Source organism: Cetorhinus maximus, chromosome 15 (assembly GCF_964194155.1).
Source record: "Cetorhinus maximus chromosome 15, sCetMax3.hap1.1, whole genome shotgun sequence".
Classification (NCBI taxonomy): Eukaryota; Metazoa; Chordata; class Chondrichthyes; order Lamniformes; family Cetorhinidae; genus Cetorhinus; species Cetorhinus maximus.
This window is the reverse complement of record NC_135893.1, coordinates 36,337,224-36,359,675: the sequence shown is the minus strand read 5'-3', so window position 1 is coordinate 36,359,675 and position 22,452 is coordinate 36,337,224. Positions and strand designations below refer to the sequence as shown.

General features: G+C 40.9%; 1 protein-coding gene across 24 annotated transcripts in view; it reads left to right on the top strand.

The window, feature by feature from the left end:
* The window catches only part of LOC144690603 (eukaryotic translation initiation factor 4 gamma 3-like), a 347,183-nt gene that overhangs the window by 117,699 nt on the left and 207,032 nt on the right, over positions 1-22,452 (top strand). For 2 of the 24 annotated variants that reach the window (XM_078558269.1, XM_078558268.1), the window contains exon 1: positions 7,996-8,127. The exons of 19 other annotated variants lie outside the window; for them this stretch is intronic. Coding sequence is in view for 3 of the 5 variants with exons in the window: in XM_078558266.1 (XP_078414392.1) it covers positions 9,106-9,126 (21 nt within the window). In the remaining 2 variants the exon portion in view is untranslated. Of the gene's footprint in view, positions 1-7,995; positions 8,128-9,065; positions 9,127-20,376; positions 20,413-22,452 lie in introns of those variants that run through there. 3 more of the 24 variants (XM_078558266.1, XM_078558262.1, XM_078558263.1) reach the window with 3 other exon arrangements.

The following is a 22,452-nucleotide window of genomic DNA, read 5'->3' as shown; positions in this document are numbered from 1 at the left end:
ATGCAAAAGCATGGATTTGTTCATCAACAATCTCTATAGGCTGACTGGGAACTGTGCTTATGGAATTTTAAAAGATGAGCAGTTTCATGACAAAATCATGGTATGAGTCCTAGACGAAGCATTATCAGATCAAGAAAGGATTTAGCACTGGTAAAAGCAGTGCAGATTGCAAGGCAAACAGAACTTAGGAAACAATCAGGTGTTCTTTCGAGGGGAAGCAGAGAAACAGGTGTTCATTTGGGGGAAGCAAAGGACCCATGGTGAAGAAAGTGAGACCATTCAGTTTGTAGGCCATAAAAGTGCGCCAAAGACTAAGATCACCAAAATGGGGAAGAGCGTACCAACCACCATTTTGAAATGCTTCAGGTGTGGAGGGAGCAATTAAGAAGAATGTCCTCCCTGCTGGACAGTGTCACAACTGTGGCAAAATAGGCCACTTCAAAATTGTTTACCGCTCAAAAACGCTGACCACCTTTAAAATGAGGGAGAAATTTTTGAAGCAGAGTTGCATGCAAGAAGTGGAAGAACCACAAAAACGGAAATTTAACCTCCTTAGGGGTGATAAGTGACACTGAAAATGAGTATTGGAGTGTTAAACTCAGTGGATGGACACCCCACAGAGTTTAAATTAGACACAGATGAAGCCAAATGGCTCAAACAGACTACTTTTCAACCCTCATCTATCAAATTACGAGATCCTGAGGGGACTACATTAAAAGTGAAAGGCCAACTCGTGGTGAAGCTGAAATATAAAGATTGAGAAATCCTCAAACTTCTTTGCACATTTGTTTTACTAAATTTCTGCCTTCCATTTCCTGCTTTGCTTTCCCCCCTCTAAAACTGTGCTCAGGTTCTCATTCTCCTGTCAGGCTGGTTTAAACCTTCCCCAGCAGGCTCAATTTGGCCAGTTTTATCCTGTTCTTCAAATTCAGTATTAAAAATTATCATTGTCATATTTCAATAGCCGTTCAGACCCGTCTATTAATTTTAATAGCTTATGTCTCATTTTTCTATTATATAATAAAAAATTTCAGCACAGTCTACTGTGTAGATATAAAGTTCTGCTAGCTTAACTCTTTAATTCATTGTTTTCAAGATGACGGACAGCTGCTGTTGCAGTCTTTTTTAAAACACCAAATTCACGCTATTGCTAAATTGTGTAGATTAGAAAGCTTGCTATCTAGGTAGGCATTGATCCTCATGACTGAATTTCTGGTGATGTTTAGGATTTGCATTGTTCCAATTGTGGAGCACCTTTTCGATCATTAAAATTGCATTAAGTTGCTTCTGTGAACTAGATCAGCACCAGCCTGGGCTGCTGCTGAAATCTTAAAGCTTTTTACTGCTTCCTGCATCTAGCAATAGCTAATGGATTTTGAAGAAGTACCGGTCAGTTTTGGAATTTGCAAGTGCAAAGATGTTTGATGTTAATCATCAACTATTGTAATTTATTTGCCTGGTCACATACAGGGAAACATCTGAGCATTTACCACTGAGGAAAGAGTGCACGCTGAACATGGGGGAGAAAGGAAAGGGAATTTGAAGTCGTTTAGGAAAGCAGGTAGTGAGGTGTTAAGGTAGAGAAATCTAAGTACAGAATTTCAAATGATAGGAGAAGGTGTGAGGTGAAGTTCAATGTTAGAGCAACAAAGGTCCCATGAGGTGAAGAAAGACAGGGCAAAATCACTCTGAGCGGGATGAAGCCATGGAAAGCCTAGAAAATGAGAATGAGAGTTTTGAAATACTGGAGCATGGAGAGGGCATGGGTAATGGAAATGCAGGGCCCAATGTGAAGGAGGATCCATTCTGTGGTATTTTGCATGAGTTGAAGCTTGTGGAGCGTTGTTGGATGAAGGCCAGCTCAAGGGAGAGGTACAGTCTGATTTTTTTAGTTCATTTGTGGGATGTGGATGTCGCTGGCTAGCATTTATTGCCCATTTCAATTCCTCTCCAGAGGGGTAGTAGTGAGCTTTTTATTCCAGATTTTAAAATTAGTTGAATTGAATTTAAATTCCCCGGCAGCTGTGGTAGGGGTTTAACTCGTGTCTACGAATCATTAGTCCAAACCTCTGACTAGTCCAGCAGCATAACCACTATGTTGTCATATTTCCCCCCATGTTTTGGAGGCACAGGTTTTCCATAGGCCCAGACGCTAATGCAGCCATTAAAAATGGCAGAAGTCCCTTCAGATCTCTGCCATTTAATGGTTCTCACTGTCTTTAACTAAGAGCCAGACTCCCCAAATAGTTTTCACAGCAAATAGTGGTATGGGTGATAGTTTACCAGAAAATAAATTGCAGTGTGCAAGTCTGACGGTTGCTGTTGATTACAGGAGATGCTGGTCTATTTTTTGCATGCCATTAGCCTCATGTATTATGTTTATCCGAAAAATTGTAGTCATCCATTGTAGCATTATGACTTTGCTGAGCACCTGTTGTAATAAGAAGTACATAAGGCATGCACCCCATGTTTGTAATGCCTCTGCGTTTTCTATCCTGAGTGTGTAAGCATCAATTGATTTTTTAAAAAAGTATAATGGAATGCAAGTTATCATTTAGAACATATGGAAGATCTCTCTAAGGACAGAAAATTCTGGAATCTGAATATCTTCAACCTCTTAGTTCACTTTACCAATCACTCCTTTAAAAAGAAATAGGCTAAATTGCAGTTTGCGTGAACATTTGGCCTTAAAAATAGTGCTACTTCACTCTAGCAGCAGAGTATTTACATCGTGTGGCACATAAAAGAGCACATCATTAGCTTACTGTAAGCAGCATCATTGGAGATCAGCTTTATATATTTGTGGCAGTGATGTGATAGCTTAAATAAGTTACTGGAATACCATGGTCAAGTGGCAGCAGGGGACATTTAGGGAACAGTGTTCATAGCCAATCTAAACCTTATGATACTATGGAAAAGGACAGAGAGCAATTCAGACTAAAAATAATTAATTGGGGGAGGGCCAATTTCAATGGGGTGAGAACAGATATGACCCATGTAAATTGAAATTAAAGAATGGCAGGCAAAACTAATGGTATGAATGGTTGCTTTTAAAGGAGAGTTGATTCTAATACAGTCGAGGTAAATTTCCAAAGGGGGAAAGGTAGGGCAAACAAAGTCAGAGCTCTCTGGTTGACAAAAGAGAAAGAAAGTAAAATGAAGCAGAAAATGGTTGTGTATGACAGATGTCAAGTTAATATTACAAACGAGAACCAAGCTGAATACAGGAAGTTGAGGGGAATTGAAAAAATAAAGCAGAGCAGCGAAGAGAGAGCATAGAGAAGAGACTGGCAGCCAACATAAATGTAAATTCAAAAGTTTTGTATAGGCAGATAAATAGTAAAAGGGTGGTAAAAGGAGGAATGATTAGGGACCAAAAAAGGGACCTAGGTGTGGTTGAGACACTAAATGACTACTTTGCATCTGTCTTTACCAAGGGAGAAGATACTACTGAGGTCATAGTGAAAGAGGAGGTAGTTGAGGCACTGGATGGGCTAAATATTCATAGAGGAAATACTAGAAAGGCTGGCTGTACATGCATTTTAGGATACTGAGAGAAGTAAGGGTGTAAATTGTGGAGGCACAACATAATCTTCCAATCCTCCTCAGATACAGGAGTGGTGCCAGAGAGCTGGAGCTTGCAAATGTTACACCCTTGTTCAGAAGGGTGTAAAGATAAACCCAGCTATTACAGTCCAATCAGTTTAACCATGCTGGTGGAAAGGTTTTACAAACGATAATCTGGGACAAAATTAGTAGTCACATGGACAAGTGTGGATTAATTAAGGAAAGCCAGCATGGATCTATATGACCAAACATATTTAAGCAATTTGAGCTTTTAGAGGGCACAATTTCAAAATTTGCAGATGTCACGGAATTTTGAAGTATTGTGAACTGAGGAGCAGATTGATGGACTTCAAACAGACATAAATAAGCTGATAGACTAGGTGGACAAGTGGCAGATGAAATTTAATGCAGAGAAATATGAAATGATGCATTTTGATAGAAAGAGAAGGGAGAGACAATATAAGATAAAAGATAATTTCTAAAAGCGGTGCAGAAGCAGAGAGACCTGGGGTATATGTGTACAAACCATTGAAGGTGGCAGGCGGGTTAAGAAAGTGGTAATAAGGTGTATGGACCCTGAGCTTTATAAATAGAGACATAAGCCTACATAAGTAAGCAATTTATGGTGAGCCTGTATAAAACACTGGTTTAGCCTCAATTGGAGTATTGTGTCCAATTTCGGGCACCGCACTTTAGAAAGAATGTGAAGTTCTAGAGGAGGCACAGAAAAGATTTACGAGAATGGTTCCAGGGATGAGGGACTTCAGTCACATAGATAGGTTGGTGGAGTTAGGGTTCTTTTTTGAGAAGAGATGGTTGAGAGGAGATTTGATAGAGCTGTCGGAAATCATCAAGTGCCTGGACTGAGTAGTTAAGGAGAAACTTCCCATAGACTGAAGAGTTGAGCACCAGAGGACGTCGATTTTAAAGTGAATGGTAAAAAAAACAAATGGTGACACAAGGGAAAAAGGCTTTTTTTTAATGCAGAGTGGTTAAGATCTTGAATGCACTGTCTGAGTGTGGATGGAGACAGATTCAGTCGTGGCTTTCAAAAGGAATTGGATAATTATCTAAAGAGAAAAAAAATCACAGGGCCATGAGGGCGGTGGGGAGTGGTTGCGGGAAGGGAGACAGGTGACACTGGTTGGAGTCATACCTAGCACAGAAGGAAAATAGTGTGGTTATTGGAGGCCTATCATCTCGGCCCCAGGAAATCGCTGCAGGAGTTCCTCAGGGTAGTGTCCTAGGCCCAGCCATCTTCAGCTGCTGTTTTAATGACCTCTTCTTCATAAAGATCAGAAGTGGGGATGTTCACTGATGATGGCAGTGTTCAGTACCATTCACAACTTCTCAGGTGCTGAAGCAGTCCATGCCTGAATGCAGCAAGACCTGATAAATGGCAAATAGAATGTGTGCCACACAAGTGCCTGACAATGGTCATCTCCAACAAGAGAGAATCTAACTTTCTTCCCATGACATTCAACGCATCACTATAGCCAAATTTTCCTACCATCAACACCTGGGGGTTACCATTAACCAGAAACTGAGCCGGACGAGCCATATAAATAGTTTAGCTATAAGAGCAGGTCAGATGCTGGGAATTCTATGACGAGAACTCACCTCCTGACTCCCCAGAGCCTGTCCACCATCCATGAGGTATAAGTCGGGAATGTGGTGGAATACTCTTCACTTGCCTGCATGCATGCAGCTCCAACAACACTCAAGAAGCTTGCCACCCATCTGGATAAAGCAGTCTGCTTGATTGGCACCCCATCCATCAACTTACACATTTGCACACTCCAGCACCGACGCACAGTGGCAGCAGTGTGTATCATATATAAGATGCACTGCAGCAACTCACCAAGGGTCCTTCAACAGCACCTTCCAAATCTGCGACCTCTACCACCTAGGTGGTCAAGGGTAGTGGTCACATGGGAATGCCACCACCTGGAAGTTCCCCTCCAAGCCACTCACCATCCTGACTTGGAAATACATCACCATTCCTTCACTGTTGCTGGGTCAAAATCCTGGCACTCCCTGCCTAACAACACTTTGGGTGTACCTACACCACATGGACTGCAGTGGTTCAAGAAGGCAGCTAACCACCACCTTCTCGAGGGCAATTAGGGATGGGCAATAAATGCTAGCCTAGCCAGTGACACCCACATCCCATGAAGTGAATAAAAAAGAGTGGAGACTGAAGCTTTGGCTCTGGATTCTGTTTTGACATCCAGTGCCTGTTGGTGAGGGGGGGGGGGTCCCTCACCATCATGGGGTCATAGAGTCCATTTAGGATTAACCACTGTATTGGGTGGTATAAAATGGCCGGTAGGAGATATGCTGTCATGCCTGTAGCAATGCATTTGTGAAGCATAGAAAATCAGTGCTTGAATGTTCACTTTTTTATGGCAATGGAAGAAACGTTCACATTGTAGGCTGTTGGACAGTTAATCAGCTTGTCAATCCTTTGACTGTTTCTTTCTATTCTCTCTAATGGAAGAGCGAAGGTATGAAAAGCCTTGAACAAGTAGATGAAGTATAAGTTCAATATCTCAGGTAGCACTTTTGCAAATTCAGCATTACCTCAGTACAGCACTAAATTATGAGTCCTGATTCTTGATTAGGGCTCGAACCCATAATTAAGGATAACAAAATAAGAAACCAGCAGTTTCAGGCATGATGAGCTATTGGGAGCAGAAGGGGCCCAGCAAAAGACAGCATGAATTCAATAAGAAAGTGAGGGCAGGTGGCACATGAAAACAGAACAAGTCAAATTGAAGAGCAGGCCCCCTGAGAATGATCACTGTTCCCTGATGAGTTCGTTGGGTAAATCCACAGTTCGATATGGTGCTGAACCACACAGACTGTAACTTACATAGTGATTGTTGTTGGACTAATAATCCAGAGGCCAGAATGAATGATTCGGTGATATGAGTTCAAATCTTCGGATGGCAGGTGAGGAGTTTAGATTCAGTTAATTAAATAAATGTAAACAGAAAAGCTAGTATCAACAGTGATGAACGTGGAACTACTGGATTGTTGTTAAAATTCCACTTGGCTCTGTAATGTCCTTGGAGAAGGAAATCTGTCATCCTTACCTGGTCTGGCCTAAATGTGACTCCTGACAGGCAACAATATGGTTGACTCTTAATTGCCCTCTGAAGCGCCCTAGCAAGCCATTCAATTGTATTCGAGGAAGTGGCTCACAACCAGCTTCTAGAGAGCAATTAGGGATGGGTAATAAATTCTGGCCTAACCGTTGGCGCACACATCTTGTGAGTGAGTGAATAGTCTTCAATGGATCAGTTGGCCATGGTGCTCTATTAATGCTTTACAATTGGTATTAGCATCCTGGGTTAGAGAGAGGAAACCTAGCTTGGGGGATTTTGCTCCTGAATATCATTGATAAGCATTAGTGTGGTGGAAAGAATTGGGCTACCATTTAATGCCACTATCGTCAAATATCCTAGAGTGAGTGTCAGCAGGCTAGCACTTGAAGAATGACTACTTCAAATATTAGATTGACCCAGACGCCAGTAGCGATGCACTCAATCAGTAGTCCTCAATTGTAGGAGTGGAGCAGAGAAAAGATTACTTTTAGTTTCTGTCATGCATCCTGTTGAATGCTTGATCCTCCAGTATTGAGGTGGAAACACTGCCTTTTCCGCTGCTTCGAGAAGCAATTGATGCTTCTCTTAATGGTCCTTCAAGTGTTGATTCGTAAACTAGAAGTTTATTAAGTACACCATTAAAACTTGTGCAATGTATTGGAATGCAAGAGTGCCATGAGCTTGTATCTAGTATGTCCTTTGTGCTGAATTGCTGTGGAAAATGTTAAGTGGAGGACATGGGCTTCTCTACATTGGGGGTAGAAAAACATTCATGCGCTGATTTTCTACACTTCTTCACAATTGTATTGTTACAAGCATGAGAGCATATCTCCCATCTGCCATATTATGCATAGCAGAGGAGAAACTAATATGTAAGTGAATCTGTTTTCACACGAACAATTGGATTCAGTTTTGTGTATTTGACCATCCCCTTTAAATCTTCAGATGTTTTTGATTGGACAGAAAGTAGTCACCATACTGTGAAACAGAATTTTACTTAATCAGATTTCTGCGCAATACCGTATCTGTGGTTGGCTCAATGAATTTCAAAAGCAAGCCCTAGTTTTAATTAAAAGCACCTTGTAAAAGGAGCTTTTCTAAACATAGCTCATGTAGTTTGTAAAAGTCCTTCAGCATTAATGTATTTAATAGTTGGTGTGCATTTATCATGATATTTATATGAGTTGGATATTGATGACTAATGCTTCAGAGTAACCCTACTTTAATGCTGGATGTGCTTTATTTAGCCTTCAGTGCTTCATTATTTTTACGTATGAAAGCAGCGAAGGAGGAAGGTGGAGGTTGGCTGGATTTGATCTGCAATAGTTGTTTGTCCTGGTTAGTCACAAGGAACAGAAACTGCCTGAATGACTCAGCTGTTTTCAGTATGTGCTGGTATGATTAATGGGTGCCGATCCTTGCATGCAAAGGCTGGCCACTCAGAACATTGGTACGTTGATTTTCTGCCCACGTCACACTCCTGTCAGTGTTAAAGGTTCTTAAAATAACATACTGGATCTTCTGTACCCTTGCTTTATGTACCAGAGAAATGTTATGATAGAAGTGGAAAGACAAGATAGCTGATGTTGCAATTTTTAGTTTCTGCAGTATTTTTAGCACAATAGGCAGTCTGACTAAACCACATCTTGTTTCTGGTGTTTTCCACTGCAGTGCAACTCTTAAGAAGTATGCTCGTGAAAATGAAAGAGATTTTTCTTTTCTTGCTCCTATCCTGAAGGCACTGACTCCATGCTTTGATGAAGTTGTGTGCACTGCTACCTCAATCTTCGTGATGAGCCTAGGTGGGAACTGCCAGCAGGCATCTGTCCACAGAGGCAGGTCACAACTGAAGCTGACCCCGTCCTCGCCTGTTCTTTGTAAAAGTACATGCTAGAAAAGGGTCACTGACTGGTGAGCAGGAACGTTAGTTTTTTTTTCTCTCCCTCTCTCCTCTCCCTGGCCTATCAGCGAACTCGATACAGACTGGGATTGAACTTGCAAGCTCCCTAAACAGTTTGCCACAACCAGTTGGGGATGGAGTCTGCAATCTGCTTCCAGTCCACACTCAATAGCAGAAATACTAGTATCATGTGGATTGACACTGGTTCTGGCTTTTAAAACAAAATGCCCTGAGAGATTATATGGGATCAGCTCAATAACAACTTGCTTTTCATGTACGCTTTTAATGTAATCAGGTATTTATTTCAAAGTGCTTCAAGTAGAGAAATGGGCCAGGCAGCTATGAATTTGAACAAAAAGCAAAAAACGCAAGTGCTGGGAACCTGAAATAAAAATAGAAACTACAAGAAACATTTAGATCAGGCAACGTCCAATGGAGAGACAATCATAGGGTTAAGATCTTAAATCACTGACTTTTCATTAGAACAGGTCCTGATTGAGTACTTTTGTGAAGACTTTGGACTTGAAAATGACCTCATGGGATAAAACGGTATGAAGTTTTAACTCATTTTGAAATTCTTGCTGTATATGTTTAGCACATATTAATCTGTTAGTTCTGCCTTCTGTTAAAACATTGGAAGGGTTTTAAAAAATTGATTCTCTGGATGTGAGCTTTGTAGGTAAGGCAGTATTTATTGCTTATCCTTAAATTCAGAGGCTTGCTAGCCCAGTTTAGAGGGCAGTTAAGAATCAATTGTCAGCCAAACCAAGCCAGGATGGTTAGGTTTCTTGCCAAATGACAATAATGCACCAGTTGGGTTGCTGCAACAATCTGAAATCTCCCTAGTTACCTGTACTGACACTGGTTATGGGTATGTACCATTGCAATGCTGGCTCACTGTTAATGCACAGGTTAGGTGCCTTTCGCGATCAAAGATTTTGCAATGCTTTGTGATTGATTTAACTTCAGCGTTTTCTTGTTTTTCTTAAAATGTCAATTAAGTATTTATTCTGTCTGAGTATCCAGTTTGAGGGTTTATTTCCCGAGCTTGACAGTGTGTAGACCTTGGTGATCACAGGTGTGACATTTACCCAACATATTTCATTCCTCAATTCATTTTTTGGTGTTTCCTTTTTGGAGGCAGGATTGCAATATAAAAGAGACTGCATTATGTGCCTTGGGGTATGAAGAATACTGTCTCGTAATGTATTTGAGTGGCAAGATGAAGCTTAGGGAGTGTTAAATAGAAATGGGGGAGAGTATCTTGAAGATCCTTCTTTATTCTGATTTGGGCAAACTCAGCCTTCCAAATGTGAACTCCTTGTAAATTGTTGGTGTGTTTCTTGTTTACTTAGAGGATTTAAGAAAATTGGATAAAGGTACGTTTTGCAGAATATTTTAACACTATGGGGGAGTAGTAAGGTGAAGGAATTTAGGTTGGAGTTCTTGATGGTGGCGGAAGATGGCTGAAAGCTTAGCTGCCATATGGAATACTGGTAGGTGGAATGGAAAGAGAGACGCTGGAGCTCAGTCAGAGGACCATAGGGCGGGCTATAATTCAGGACTGAAGGAGGTAGCAGAAGTTTTTATGGGTTGGGGCTGAGGGATTTCTAAATAAGGGCTAGAATTTTAATTGAGTACGCTGGGAGATGACCACAAGGATTTTAAATGTGTAGTGTATTGGGTGACTGGGACTTGTGTAGATCAGCAGACTGGGATGGTGGGCGAGCAAGGTTTGATTCATAATGAATGTGGTAGAAATTTGGAGTTTATGGCTATAGGAGGCTGGCCATGGGGCTGTTAAAATAGTTGAATCAGTATTGTTAAGGGTTTTGTCACAGAGGCTGGCAATATGTTGGACGTAAAAGGAAATGCTTTTGATGGATAAAATATGGAGTCTAATGCTCAGCTCAGTTTAACTGGGCATCAAAGTTGTGAACACATTGCTGCGGCCCAGGAATGGAACGAATGTTAGACAAGTGCTTGTGGTGGGGCTAAAGATGATGGATTTGGATTTCTCAATGTTGAATTGTGAAATTGCGCAGTGTTTGGCCTCCAGCACCACACATTTCTACAGAGTTTAAATTTTTAGCTCCGCAAAAAAATTGATCTGCAAATTGTGCACCTTCTAGCTTGCAATCATTAGTTTCTCCGAGCTAGTGTTCATGAATTTGTGATGTATGGTCAGTGACTGATGATCTAATGTAAATTTTGAACAGTTATTGTATTAAATCTAAATGGTGAAGCCTAGATTTACTGTTGAAATGTGTGTTTTTGTGCCTATCTTTAGTATACCATTTTTTTTTTCATTCTTTTTCCACGCTTACTTGATGTTTATAACCTGTCTCTGGTTTTATGTTAGCTTCTCACTTTTTGCCTGAGATATTTGCAATCTGCATATTTTGTCTGAACTCCAATTATATAATCTATTTGGAAATCAGTATTCATGATCTCTTTTAGGAAAGTCAGATGAACTGGATAAAGTCGCAGACAATAGCAAAATTGCAGAAATATTAAATAATTGCTTTGATATTTACTGGGGAGACAGATCAGGTGCTAATGACATCAGTAAATAATATTAATGTGTGTTAAGTACAGTTCACGAGTTTACATTTACACTTTCAATTTATTTTTTCAAATGCTATGATTTTGGTTCCATTTTGGATCCGAGGGTTTTCTTGTCTGTTTGTGGTTTCCTACAACTATTAGAGGTGTAACCATGTAAAACCATTCCAATAAACACCAAGGCTTTAAGTTGGGTCATTATTTGCAGGCAGCAAGGAAAACAAATGAATTATGGGCTTATGTAGGTAGGGCTGTGGCATGGTGCTAAAGCTGTATTTGAACTTAATGAGTTGATATCTGGAGTATTGTTAAGTTTTGATCTCTACAGGGAAGGTGTAGAATTATTGAAGCCCTGTGGAGGAGGGCTATGAGGCTGAGTTATGAGGATAGATAGTAAGATTTTGCTCTCCAGAGCTGCAGCACATGAGAAAATTAGGTCTTAAAATTTTCTTAGTTATGGAGAATTTAGATCCAGGCATGTTCTGCTGAACTGAAGTGTTCAATTTTCTGTTGAAGATGTTAGACGAAAATAGAAAATTTAGGGCAGCACTTCCTTTTTATTAAGAGGGTGATAGGATTTTGAAGCAGAAAGCTGCCGCCAATTTATATAGAAAAGGGATTGGTCGACTCCTGTTATGAAATGCTGATGCAGGGTTTTTGGCTCCAAAACAACTGTAGGGGTTGTATAGAACGGTGGGCTATATGGATGGAATTCTTCTGCTCAAAAAATCTCAAACCACGAAGTGCAGGTTTGAAACACTAGCCTCAGAGCAATTAAATTGAGTGATGTACATAATAAACTCTATGCATCAAGCTTGCAAACATATTCTTCATGCTATTGTCTCGTGCTACAATAAAAAGCTAGCATTGTTTCACACAGAAAAAGCAGGGTGCTTCTAATCATTTCAGAGTGCTATTAATTTCATGTGTAAAACAAAATTGTAAGTGAGATATCTTTTTGAAGTTAGATTGTATTGAATGTACAGAGAGATCCTTAATAATAATGGCAAACTGTAAGATCTATGTATGATGAGTGTTGACCCTAGCTGGAAAATTTGGGATGGAGATATGTGGTTACATATTGGCCCGGATTTTGCATTGAGGATAATGGTGCTTGCCGTTATTGTGGAGTAAATTGAACATCAACCTTTGGAGTACACATTGTGTAGTTAAACGCAGACATCTGTAATATGCGGTTCATGTTACCCTGCTCCTTCATAGCCTGTGTTATAACAATACACTGCCTAGAATCTCAACACTGAATTCACTGTAATGGCGTGAATTTGCGGTTCTTGCCCAATAGTTAACCACCAAACGTGGTAGAAAGAGTTATGCTGCTACATTTCAGGTGTAAATGAATTTATAATGGCGTGATCAGTCATAATTATTGCCAAACAACCTATGTGGACCGAAAACTCTGCAGGCAGTTGACAGTGTACTGAATAATGAGGACCATTGCAGCTGATTACAAAATCCAGATCATTGTTTGATTCTTCGTGGCTGTAGGTCACTTCTGATGCTTCTGAACTGATTACAAAGGTCAATTTGATCTTATACAGTGGGCATTGGTTAGTGGGTGGCCTGTGTCAGAATAAAAGCAAAATACTGCGGATGCTGGAAATCTAAAACAAAAACAAAAATAGCTGGAAAAACTCGGCAGGTCTGACAGCATCTGTGGAGAGGAACACAGTTAACGTTTCAAGTCTGTATGACTCTTCATCAGACTCTTCTGATGAAGAGTCATATGGACTCGAAATGTTAACTGTGTTCCTCTCCACAGATGCTGTCAGACCTGCTGAGTTTTTCCAGCTATTTTTGTTTTTGTGCCTGTGTCAGAATGCTAGTTCTGTTAGAAAATAATCTTTTCCTTTGGAATAAGATGGAACTCACTCCCAAAACACGTAGCTGAGTCTTTTGTGGTTAGCTGTGACCAAAGCTATAATATAATGGGAAGGGTAGCATGGTGGTAATGTTACTGGACTAGTAATTGAGACCTGGATTAATACTCTAGAGACACGAGTTCAAATCCCCCAAAGCAGCTGGGGGAATTTGAATTCAGTGAATTACTAAATTTGGCAACCTGGAAGGAGTTAGTCTCAGATTTTCTTGTTTGTTCTTGGAATGAGATTGTTGCTGGCAAGGCTAGCATTTATTGCCCACTCCTAATTGCCCTCGAGAAGGTCTTGGTGAGCCATTGCCTTGGATTGCTTCAGTCCATGTGGTGTGAGTACATCTAGAGTGCTGTCCAGGATGTTGACCCAGTGACTGTGAAGGAATGGCAGCATAGTTCCAAGTCAGGGTGATGTGGCTTGGAGGGAAACTTGCAGTGTAATGGTGTTCCCTGTATCTGCTGTCCTTGTCCTGCTAGATGATAGAGGTTGCGGGTTTGGAAGGTGCAATCAAAGGAGCCTTGGTGAGATGCTGCAGGGTGTCTTGTAGATGGTACACACAGCTGCCATTGTGCATCAGTGGTGGAGAGAATGAATGCTTAGGGTGATGGATAGGGTGCTGATCAAGTGGACTGCTTTTGTCTTGGGTGGTGGCTAGTTTTGAGTGTCATCCAGGCAAGTGGAGAGTGTTCCATCACTCCTGACTTGACCATTATGCATGGTGGACAACCTCTGGGAGTCAGGAGCTGAGTCATGAACACCACCACCTGCAAGTTCCCCTCCAAAGCCCCACACCTTTCTGACTTGGAACTATATCGACATTACTTCACTGTTGCTGGGTCAAAATCATGGAGCTACTAAACAGCACTGTGGATGTATCCATACCACATGGACTCTAGTGGTTCATGATAGTCCACCATTGTCTTCTTGTGGATACACCGTGTTCTATTTTACTGAATCATTGCCACAATGCGGGTATTAATGATTGTTGGGGATTCATTGTTCTCTGATTGCTTGGGCCTGATCTGTGAGAAGAAAATGCCTAATGGATAATTGTGTGATTCTTTCAGTATTAGTCAATATTGACTGTATTTAGTTAATATTAAATGTTTAAGCAGGTAATTGATCATGTAGCTTTTGATTTATTTTCTTTTTGTATTTAACCACTAATAGAAGAGGAATCTTTGGGCACTGATGGCCAGAGGTGTGTCCTTTGATCTATTAGTTGAGCTTAAAGCAGGATTTTCTTCAGTGGCTGTCATTTGCAGTGAGGTCAGTGTGATCATCATAGAGTCTTGGAAATCTAATGCTGTTCTATTACGAAATGTGTTGGCTGCTGAAAGACTGGTAATAAAATTGAATTTTGTTACAGTAAACTTTTCTCTTGTTGGTCATCATTGCCCAGCACTATGTGGCACGAATATTACTTGCTACTTATCAGCCCAAATTTGAATGGTGTCCAGGTCTTGTTGCATGTGGGCACAAACTGCTTCAATGTCTGAGGAGTCAAGCATGGTACTGAATGGTATCCAATTCTGGTAACCACACTTTAGAAGGGATGTGAAGCCTTTAGCGAGGCGTGGAAAAGATTTATGTGGATGATTTCAGGGATGATGGACTTCAGTTAGGTGCATAAATGGAGAAACTGGGGTTGTTTGCTTTAGACAAGGTTGAGAGGAGATTTGGTTGAGGGTCTAGACCGAGTTGATGAAGCAGTTCTCATATGTGGGAGGAACCTGAGGACGCAAATTTGCGGTGATGGCAAAAGAATCAAAAGTGACATGGAAATAATTTTTAAGCAGTGAGTGGCTATGGTCTGAAATGCATTGCCTGAAAGGGTGGTGGAGGCAGATTCAATCGTGGATTTCAAAAGTGAATTGTATAAGCACTTGATGGGGAAAACAATTTCCTAGGTTATGGGAAAAGGGCGTGGGTTTGGGACAAGCTGAATTATTGCTGCAGAGAACTGGCATGGGCTCAACAGGCTGATTAACTTTCTTCTGCACAGTAACCATTCTATGATTCTGACAATCATTTTAGGGCAGTCAGATTCTCTAATTATGGATGTGCTGCTGAAATGTGACATTGACAGTAAAGATGTGAGATTTGTCCAAAGCCTATATTGGGACCAAATAGTGAGCATCAGGCTAGAAGATGGGCAATCAGATATGTTGCAAGTGAAGAGAGGAGTACGACGAGGCTGTGTACTGTTCCAAAAGTCATTCAATCTGTTCACAGTACAAATATTCAGAGATTTAGATGTACTTCCAGGGGTATAAGTTAAAAGAAAGAATATAAATTAGGGATACGCTGATGAGACAGTGCTATTTGCAGAATCAGAAGAGGCTCTAACATCTAGAAGTTTAGAATATGGATTGAGTATGAACACCAAAAAGACACAAACAATAGTAGTCAGAAGGAATCATTAGAAGAAACTAGAGTGAAGGTTGAACTGGATGGTGTCACACTGGAATGAATAGATAAGTTTGTCTATTTAAGACAAATGGGAAGAATAGATGACTGATGCGATGCTGAAATCAGAAGGATAGCGATGGCCAAAAGTAATTTCATGAAGATGAAGGATGTGTTAACAAAACTCAAGCTTGAAACAAGGAAAAAAAAACTCATAAGGCGCTACATTCATCCACTTTCCTGTATGCCTCAGACACCTGGGCAATAAATAAAGATTTGTGGAAGAAAATAGAGACCTTTAGAATTTGGATACTAAGATGTATGATTAACATTCCATATACAGACCATAAGACAAATTGAAGAGGTGTTTGAAATTGCAAGAGTAAAAAGAACCCAAAAGTGTGACACCCAGAATAGAAAATGATCTCTTCTAGAGGGCCAAATGGAGAGCAAGAGAAAACGGGTCTACTTCGGCGTAGTTGGATGACGGACATCACAGAGCATTTGCAGAGCTGCAGTGGATGTGTGAGGATGGCGAAAGACGTACAAGAGTGACATGCTATGACAACAGATCGCCTTGCAGGAGCAGCTACAAGCAGGACAGATGTAGGTTCTCTGACTATTTCTAGGTGTTATATGCATGCTAGTTGTAATCCTGGGGGAATCCCTGATTTCTGTTTAAGGATGAGCTGAATGCCTCTCTTGTCTGTACTTACCTTGGTTCTGCACCCTTTCATATTTAATATTGCATATTGTAGGAAAAGCGAGCACTTTGATTTACGTGACAAAATCTGCACCTTAACATCTTAATCTTGATTGGATGATCCTGCTGAAGGATTTTTTTGTAACTTAAATTGTTTCCAAACAAAGCTATCTTGCACACAAAGCTATTTCTGTGCAAGGCCTTATTTGAAACTCTTCAATATTGAATTTTGTCCCCGATTTAGAAAGAAATCTTTGAAGACTAACTGTTCCTTAAATTAATTGTTTTGAGATTGTTAGCAAACATTTTTGAATTTTAAAATGGCAGTTGACAGATTTTTGGGATAAAAGTTTGTTTCTGACCATTATTGGTATGTACGTGATTGGTTCAGTGAGCCTGCTGGCACTTTGCCCTTTCACCTCTGAGACTGGGGTTTGAATTCAGATCTGGTGGTCATATGGTTTCCAAGTGAAATGTGTTCAGCTATTGTTCTACTGTTCTGGGTGGGTGCAAATCTGCACCACCAAACTATTCATAATTCATCACAGTTTGGTTGTCTCGTAATTACAAGGGTACCTGTAGTAAATGGAAAATTCATAATTGTGCTGCAGGGATTTTCTTCTGAGATTAGTGTCAAGGTTGTTGGAGCAGAATGCAGAAGGAGCTTTACTGTGCATCTTGACACTTGCACCTGTTACAAGTCAGAAAGGACTGTATCTGTACCGGTTTTTTCCACAGCGATCTAAAACTCTTTCCTGTACCCTGCTCTCTCTCCATAGCCCTGTATTTTCCTTCTGCTTCAAATATTTTTCTGCTTGCCCCTGAAAAGATGTAATGACCTGTGCCTCAATCACTTCCTATGTGAAGAATTTTCATGCTGTAACAGCCTTCTGCATCAAGATGTTTCTCCTACCTCACTCGCTCTTCTGGTGACTCTTTTAAAGGGCTATATTTGTTGACACCACTGGGGAGCAAATAAGTGAATATCTTACTCTCATCAACAGGAATTGGGAGGACAGTACTCGCCCAATACTTTATCTGGAATGAGTAATTTGATTCAGTCTGCTGTACTGCAGTAACTTGTACTTTTATAGTGCCTTTAACTTAGTAAAAGATCCTGGTGCTGTAGAGGAGCATTACCAAACAGAATTTGACACCAAGCTATGCATGGAGATATTAGGGCAAATGGCCAAACACTTGGTCGAAGGTAGGTTTTAATAAATGTCATAAAAGCAGGAAAGAGAAGCGGAGATTTTGTCAGGGACAGTTCAGCAAATCAGGCCCTCTGCAATGTATAATCTTATCGATTCATAATCGGGCAGGTTACAGAGTTCCAGGAACTTGTCAGATGAACTCCACCAAGGAAGATTTATTTCCGCCCCAGCCAAGTGTTGACTGCTTCTCTCTTTCCATTTTTATATTCAACCCTAATTGTTAGTCACTGTTTCCTGCCCCATGTACCCTTGCATTATTGCTTACCCACTTCCTAGGATGGGGTTCAACACTGGCTCTTCCTTAATGGTCTAAAGTATTGATGTCCTACTGATGTAGAAATCTGTCCTTTGGTTTTTTTTGCTCTTGTTCAGTCTAAAGTAATCCGGTATTATGGCCCTGTTACATCTCTATTTTTCCCTAATTTGTTTACATTTCTCATCCTCTATCTCCTATTTATCGGTGGTCCGTAATTAATTCCTGATTTGGTAACCTTTCTCTTCTGCCTGTTCATTGGGGCACTCTTGACCTAAAGGAGGAAAAATTCAGCATGGGCTTCTTGATTCCTGGAAAGTGCACTTCTGGGCAATGCATGAGGATGGGATTGTACTGTGACAGCCTCCACAGTTGAATAGCCTATTTATATTGGTGGTTTAGGATCACAAATATAGTCTGATGAATGAAACGATGCTGATTCCCATGGACTCCAAAAGTAACTGGCTTGAAATGAGAATTTTGAGGGAAACAATCATGAGTAATATTTATATGATGTGAAGTTATTTTTAACCAGATGAACTTTCTTTCCGCACTTATTCCCACTCATACTTGACTAAGTGGATGCATACAAAATTGGAATAAAGACAGGAAAATGTAACAAAACCGTTCAAGATGAATTGATGTATGCAATATCTTCATGTCTGCCTTGAGTCAGAAAGTTGTGGGTTCGAGCAGTTTTAACTCCACTTGTGCAACAGTCATTTTTTCCCATTGATTTAAGTATGTTCAGCATTGTAGCATAGCTAATGTACTGCCAAAGAAACAGCAAAGTCCAAGATGACAAGAAACAGGTTCAAAAATGTAATATGTCATAGAGTTTGGACCAGTATTTAATCTTTATATGCTGTTTATAGTCACTGTACTTCTTGGGGCATTTAGCATTGTAACTGCCCAAAATCTGAAAACTGCAAGGACCACAGTGACCAGGAACTCTGTCAAAATGTGTATTCTATTATTTTATGTCTGATCTCCTGTAGTAATCATGGCATGATAAATGCCAACATCACACCTTGTTAGAGAGGCAGACCACCTTAAAATTTCAATTTGTCAAGCTCATGGACAAATTGACATTAACCTCTATTTGCTTAATAATTAAACCTTGTGACCTTAAAGAAAGTGCCTGTCACTGTGAGGACAGTATATTGTTCCTTTATAAAACTAGGCATTATACAGCTTAACCATGCTCAACACCAGAGGAGGTCTAATTGTAATGTGTTTTAAATGGCGTATCTACACTTTAGTATTTCAAACTGTAGACATCACACTGTCTATACAGCACTGTAATTTCTTGGAAAAATGTTCTCTTGCAAATACTCCTATCTCACAAATCTAAGGTTTAGTTTGGTGTAGTTGGCTAGAGTTTGAATTCTTGGGCTGGTATTGTTGACCAATTAAAAGATAGTTTTGTAGAACTTTTCCTTATGCTGTTGATAGTGAATATGAACAGATGGGATTTTTGTTTTACTGCAAATGTGGATTGAGTATTTAGCTTGTAAAACACGTGGCAACAGGGTGTTCCTTTTTCAAGATTTTGGAAATCTCTATCAAAAGGTATGCTAGTTTTCTTTCGATACTGACTGATTTTCAGCAAACTATTTTGAACCAAGGTGCTTCAACCTGGGACTTTTGAAGAGGTGCACCTTGGCTAGACAAACATTTCCTGCTTTGTAGTTTGAAGACTGAAAGATTTTTGATCCACTTGGAGACCGAGTTGCTGAATGTCTTCCTTGAAGGAAATGGTCAAGATGTTGCCATGCATTGTCCTAGCAACTTGGACAACTGCTTGGGATTCAGACAATGTTGGTAGTGCCACATATATTGATTCAAGGTGCTGTGGGAAGTTTTCCTTGAATCCTCACAACCCTTATATTGGTGATGGTCGCCTGATGGGAGTTGGAAAGCGAGTTCCAGGATCTTGATACTGATGAAAGAAAGTGGCAATATATGTCTAAGTCAGGATGCTATGCAACTTGAAAGAGAGTTTTGATGATTTTGCTGCTGTGTTCTTCCCAAACTGGGAAGAGAAGAGACTGATGTGAACATAAAAGGAAATCCTATCTATACATTTAAATAGTAAAAAGGTGATAAAAGGATTAAAGCCGATTAGGGACCAAAAAAGGTGATTTATGCATGGGGGCTATGGTACTAAATGAATACTTTGCATCTGTCTTTACCAAGGGAGAAGGTGCCATTCAAGTTAAGGTGAAAGAGGAGCTAGTTCAGGCACTTGGTTTAAAATTGATGAAGCTGGGGGTGGGAGGTATTGGATAGGCTGTCTGTACTTAAATTTAGTAAGGCACCAGAACCAGATGAGATGCATCTACTGGAAACTGAAGGAAGTGAGAGTGGAAATTGTAGAGGCCACAGGCCATAATTTTCCACTCCTCAGAAACCAGGGTGATGCCAGAGGACTGGAGAATTGCAAATGTTTGCACACTTGTACAAAAAAAGGGTGTAAAGATTAGCTCATCAACTACAGGCCAATCAGTTTAACTTTGGTGCTATGGAAGCTTTTAGAAATGATGGGCAGAATTTAATGTTTGCGATGGGGGTCTTGCCCGCCAGCTGGAGAAGCAGTGGGAGCCTTGCGTCGCCTCAGCTTGGGAAGGTCCGTCACATCACGTGTCCATTAGGCACTTAAGTGGCCCGTGTCGGGCCTTCCCTGAGATCAAGCAGAGGACAGCAGCTCTTCATTGCCATCAGTGCCAGTGGGACTGTGCAGCTGCCAGTAATGCACCCACAAGAGACCCAGGATCAATGAGAGACCACAGGCCAAAGGTGAGTGAGGGCAGGGAGGGGCGTTGGAGGCATGGACGGGGAGTTTTGAGTGCTCCCCCCTTTACAGATCCCAGATACCTCAGCCAAACTTGATAGGGTTTGCTTTTCAGGCTCCCAGTGTGGCAACACCACCTCCCGCCACTGGTTGAATACCATTAATTGCCACTTAAGAGCCTCATTGATGTCCAGGCGGGAAGGCTGTCCATGAGCCTTCCTGCTCTGGACTTAATCAGGCAGAGGTGAGAAGGTGGCGGGGTCCCCACATTGCACCCCTTCCCCGATTAAATGCCCCCTCCAAATTTGCCTCCAGGGAAGGGAGCATTAAATTCTACTTGATGATTTGGCACAAAATTAATCATCACTTAGGCAAATGCAGATTAATTAAGGAAAGCCAGCACGGATTTATTAAGGGCAAATTTGATGAGATTTTTGAGCTAACAGTGAAGATAATGGTGTACATGGATTCCCAAAAGGCATTTGATAAAATGCTGCACAACAGACCTATGAGCATTGTTAGAGCTCATGGAACTAAAAGGACAGTAGCAACATGGATGAGAAATTGACTAAGTGACAGGACTAGAGAGTAGTGGTGAACGGTTATTTTTTGGACTGGAGGAAGGTTTATAATGGAGTTCCCAGGAGTTGGTATTAGGACCCTGCTGCCCATGATATATTAATGCTGTAGACTTTGGTGTACAGAGCACAGTATCAAAATTTGTGGACAATATAAAACTTGGAAGTATTGTGAACTGTGAGGAGGATAGTGTTAAACTTCAAAAGGACATAGGTTGGTGGAATGGGTGGATAAGTGGTAGATGAAATTTAATACAGGCAAGTGTGAAGTGATTAATTTTGTTAGGAAGAACGTGGAGAAAAAATATAATGGGTACAATTCTAAAGGGGGTGCAGGAGCGGAGGGACCTGGATGTATATGTGCACAATTCATTGAAAGTGCCAGGGCAGGTTGAGAGAGTGATTAATAATGCATTTGGAATCTTGGGCTTTATAAATGGGGCATAGAATGAAAAAGCAAGGAATGATAAATCTGTATAAAACACTGGCTCAACCTCAACGGGAGTATTGCGTTCAGTTCTGGGCACCACACCCTTCGGATGATGTGAAGACATTAAAGAGGATGCAGAAAAGATTCACGAGAATGGCTCCAGGGATGAAGAACTTCAGTTATGTAGACAGATTGGTGAAGCTGTGATTGTTCTCCTTGGAGAAGGGAAGGTTGAGAGGAGATTTGATAGAGGTATTCAACATCATGAGGGGACTGGGTAGGGTTGATAGAGAGAAACCTCCCATTGGTGGAAGGATTGTGAACCAGAGGAGACGGGTCTAAGGTAATATGCAAAAGATGCAATGGTGACACGAGGAATAAACTTTTTTAGGCAGTGAGTGGAAAGGAACTGGAATGCACTACCTGAGAATGTGGTGGAGGCAGGTTCATTCATTGCATTCAAAAGAGGATTGGATCGTTATCTGAAAAGGAAAAGTTTGCAGAGCATGGGGAAATGCAGGAGAATGGCACTAGGTGAATTGCTCTTATGGAGAGCCAGCATGGCCACAACGGGCTGAACGGCGGCCTCCTGTGCTGTAATCATTCTATGATTCACTGGAGCCTTGTACATGGTAGAGAGGCTTTGAGGGTCAAGAGGTAAGCTACTTGTCACAGTATATCTAGGCTGTGTCCTTCTATGTAGCTACTGTTAATGTTGCTTATCCAGTCAAGTTCCCCATCAATACTGGCTTCTAAGATATTGATGGTGTGGGATTTGGCAATCGTAATGCCTTGAAGATTGGTAGAGATGATTGGACTTTTCCTTGGTGAAGATGGCCCTAGCTTATTAGTTATGTCATGTGCATGTTACTTGCCACTTGTCAGCCCAAGCTTGAATGTTCTCCAAGTCCTGCTGTAGGCTGGCATGGCTGATTCATTATTGGAGGGCTTGTGAATGGAGATGAACACTGGAGTCAATAACGAATAACCACATTCCTGACCTTATGATGGTAAGGCCATTGCGACAGCCAAAGATG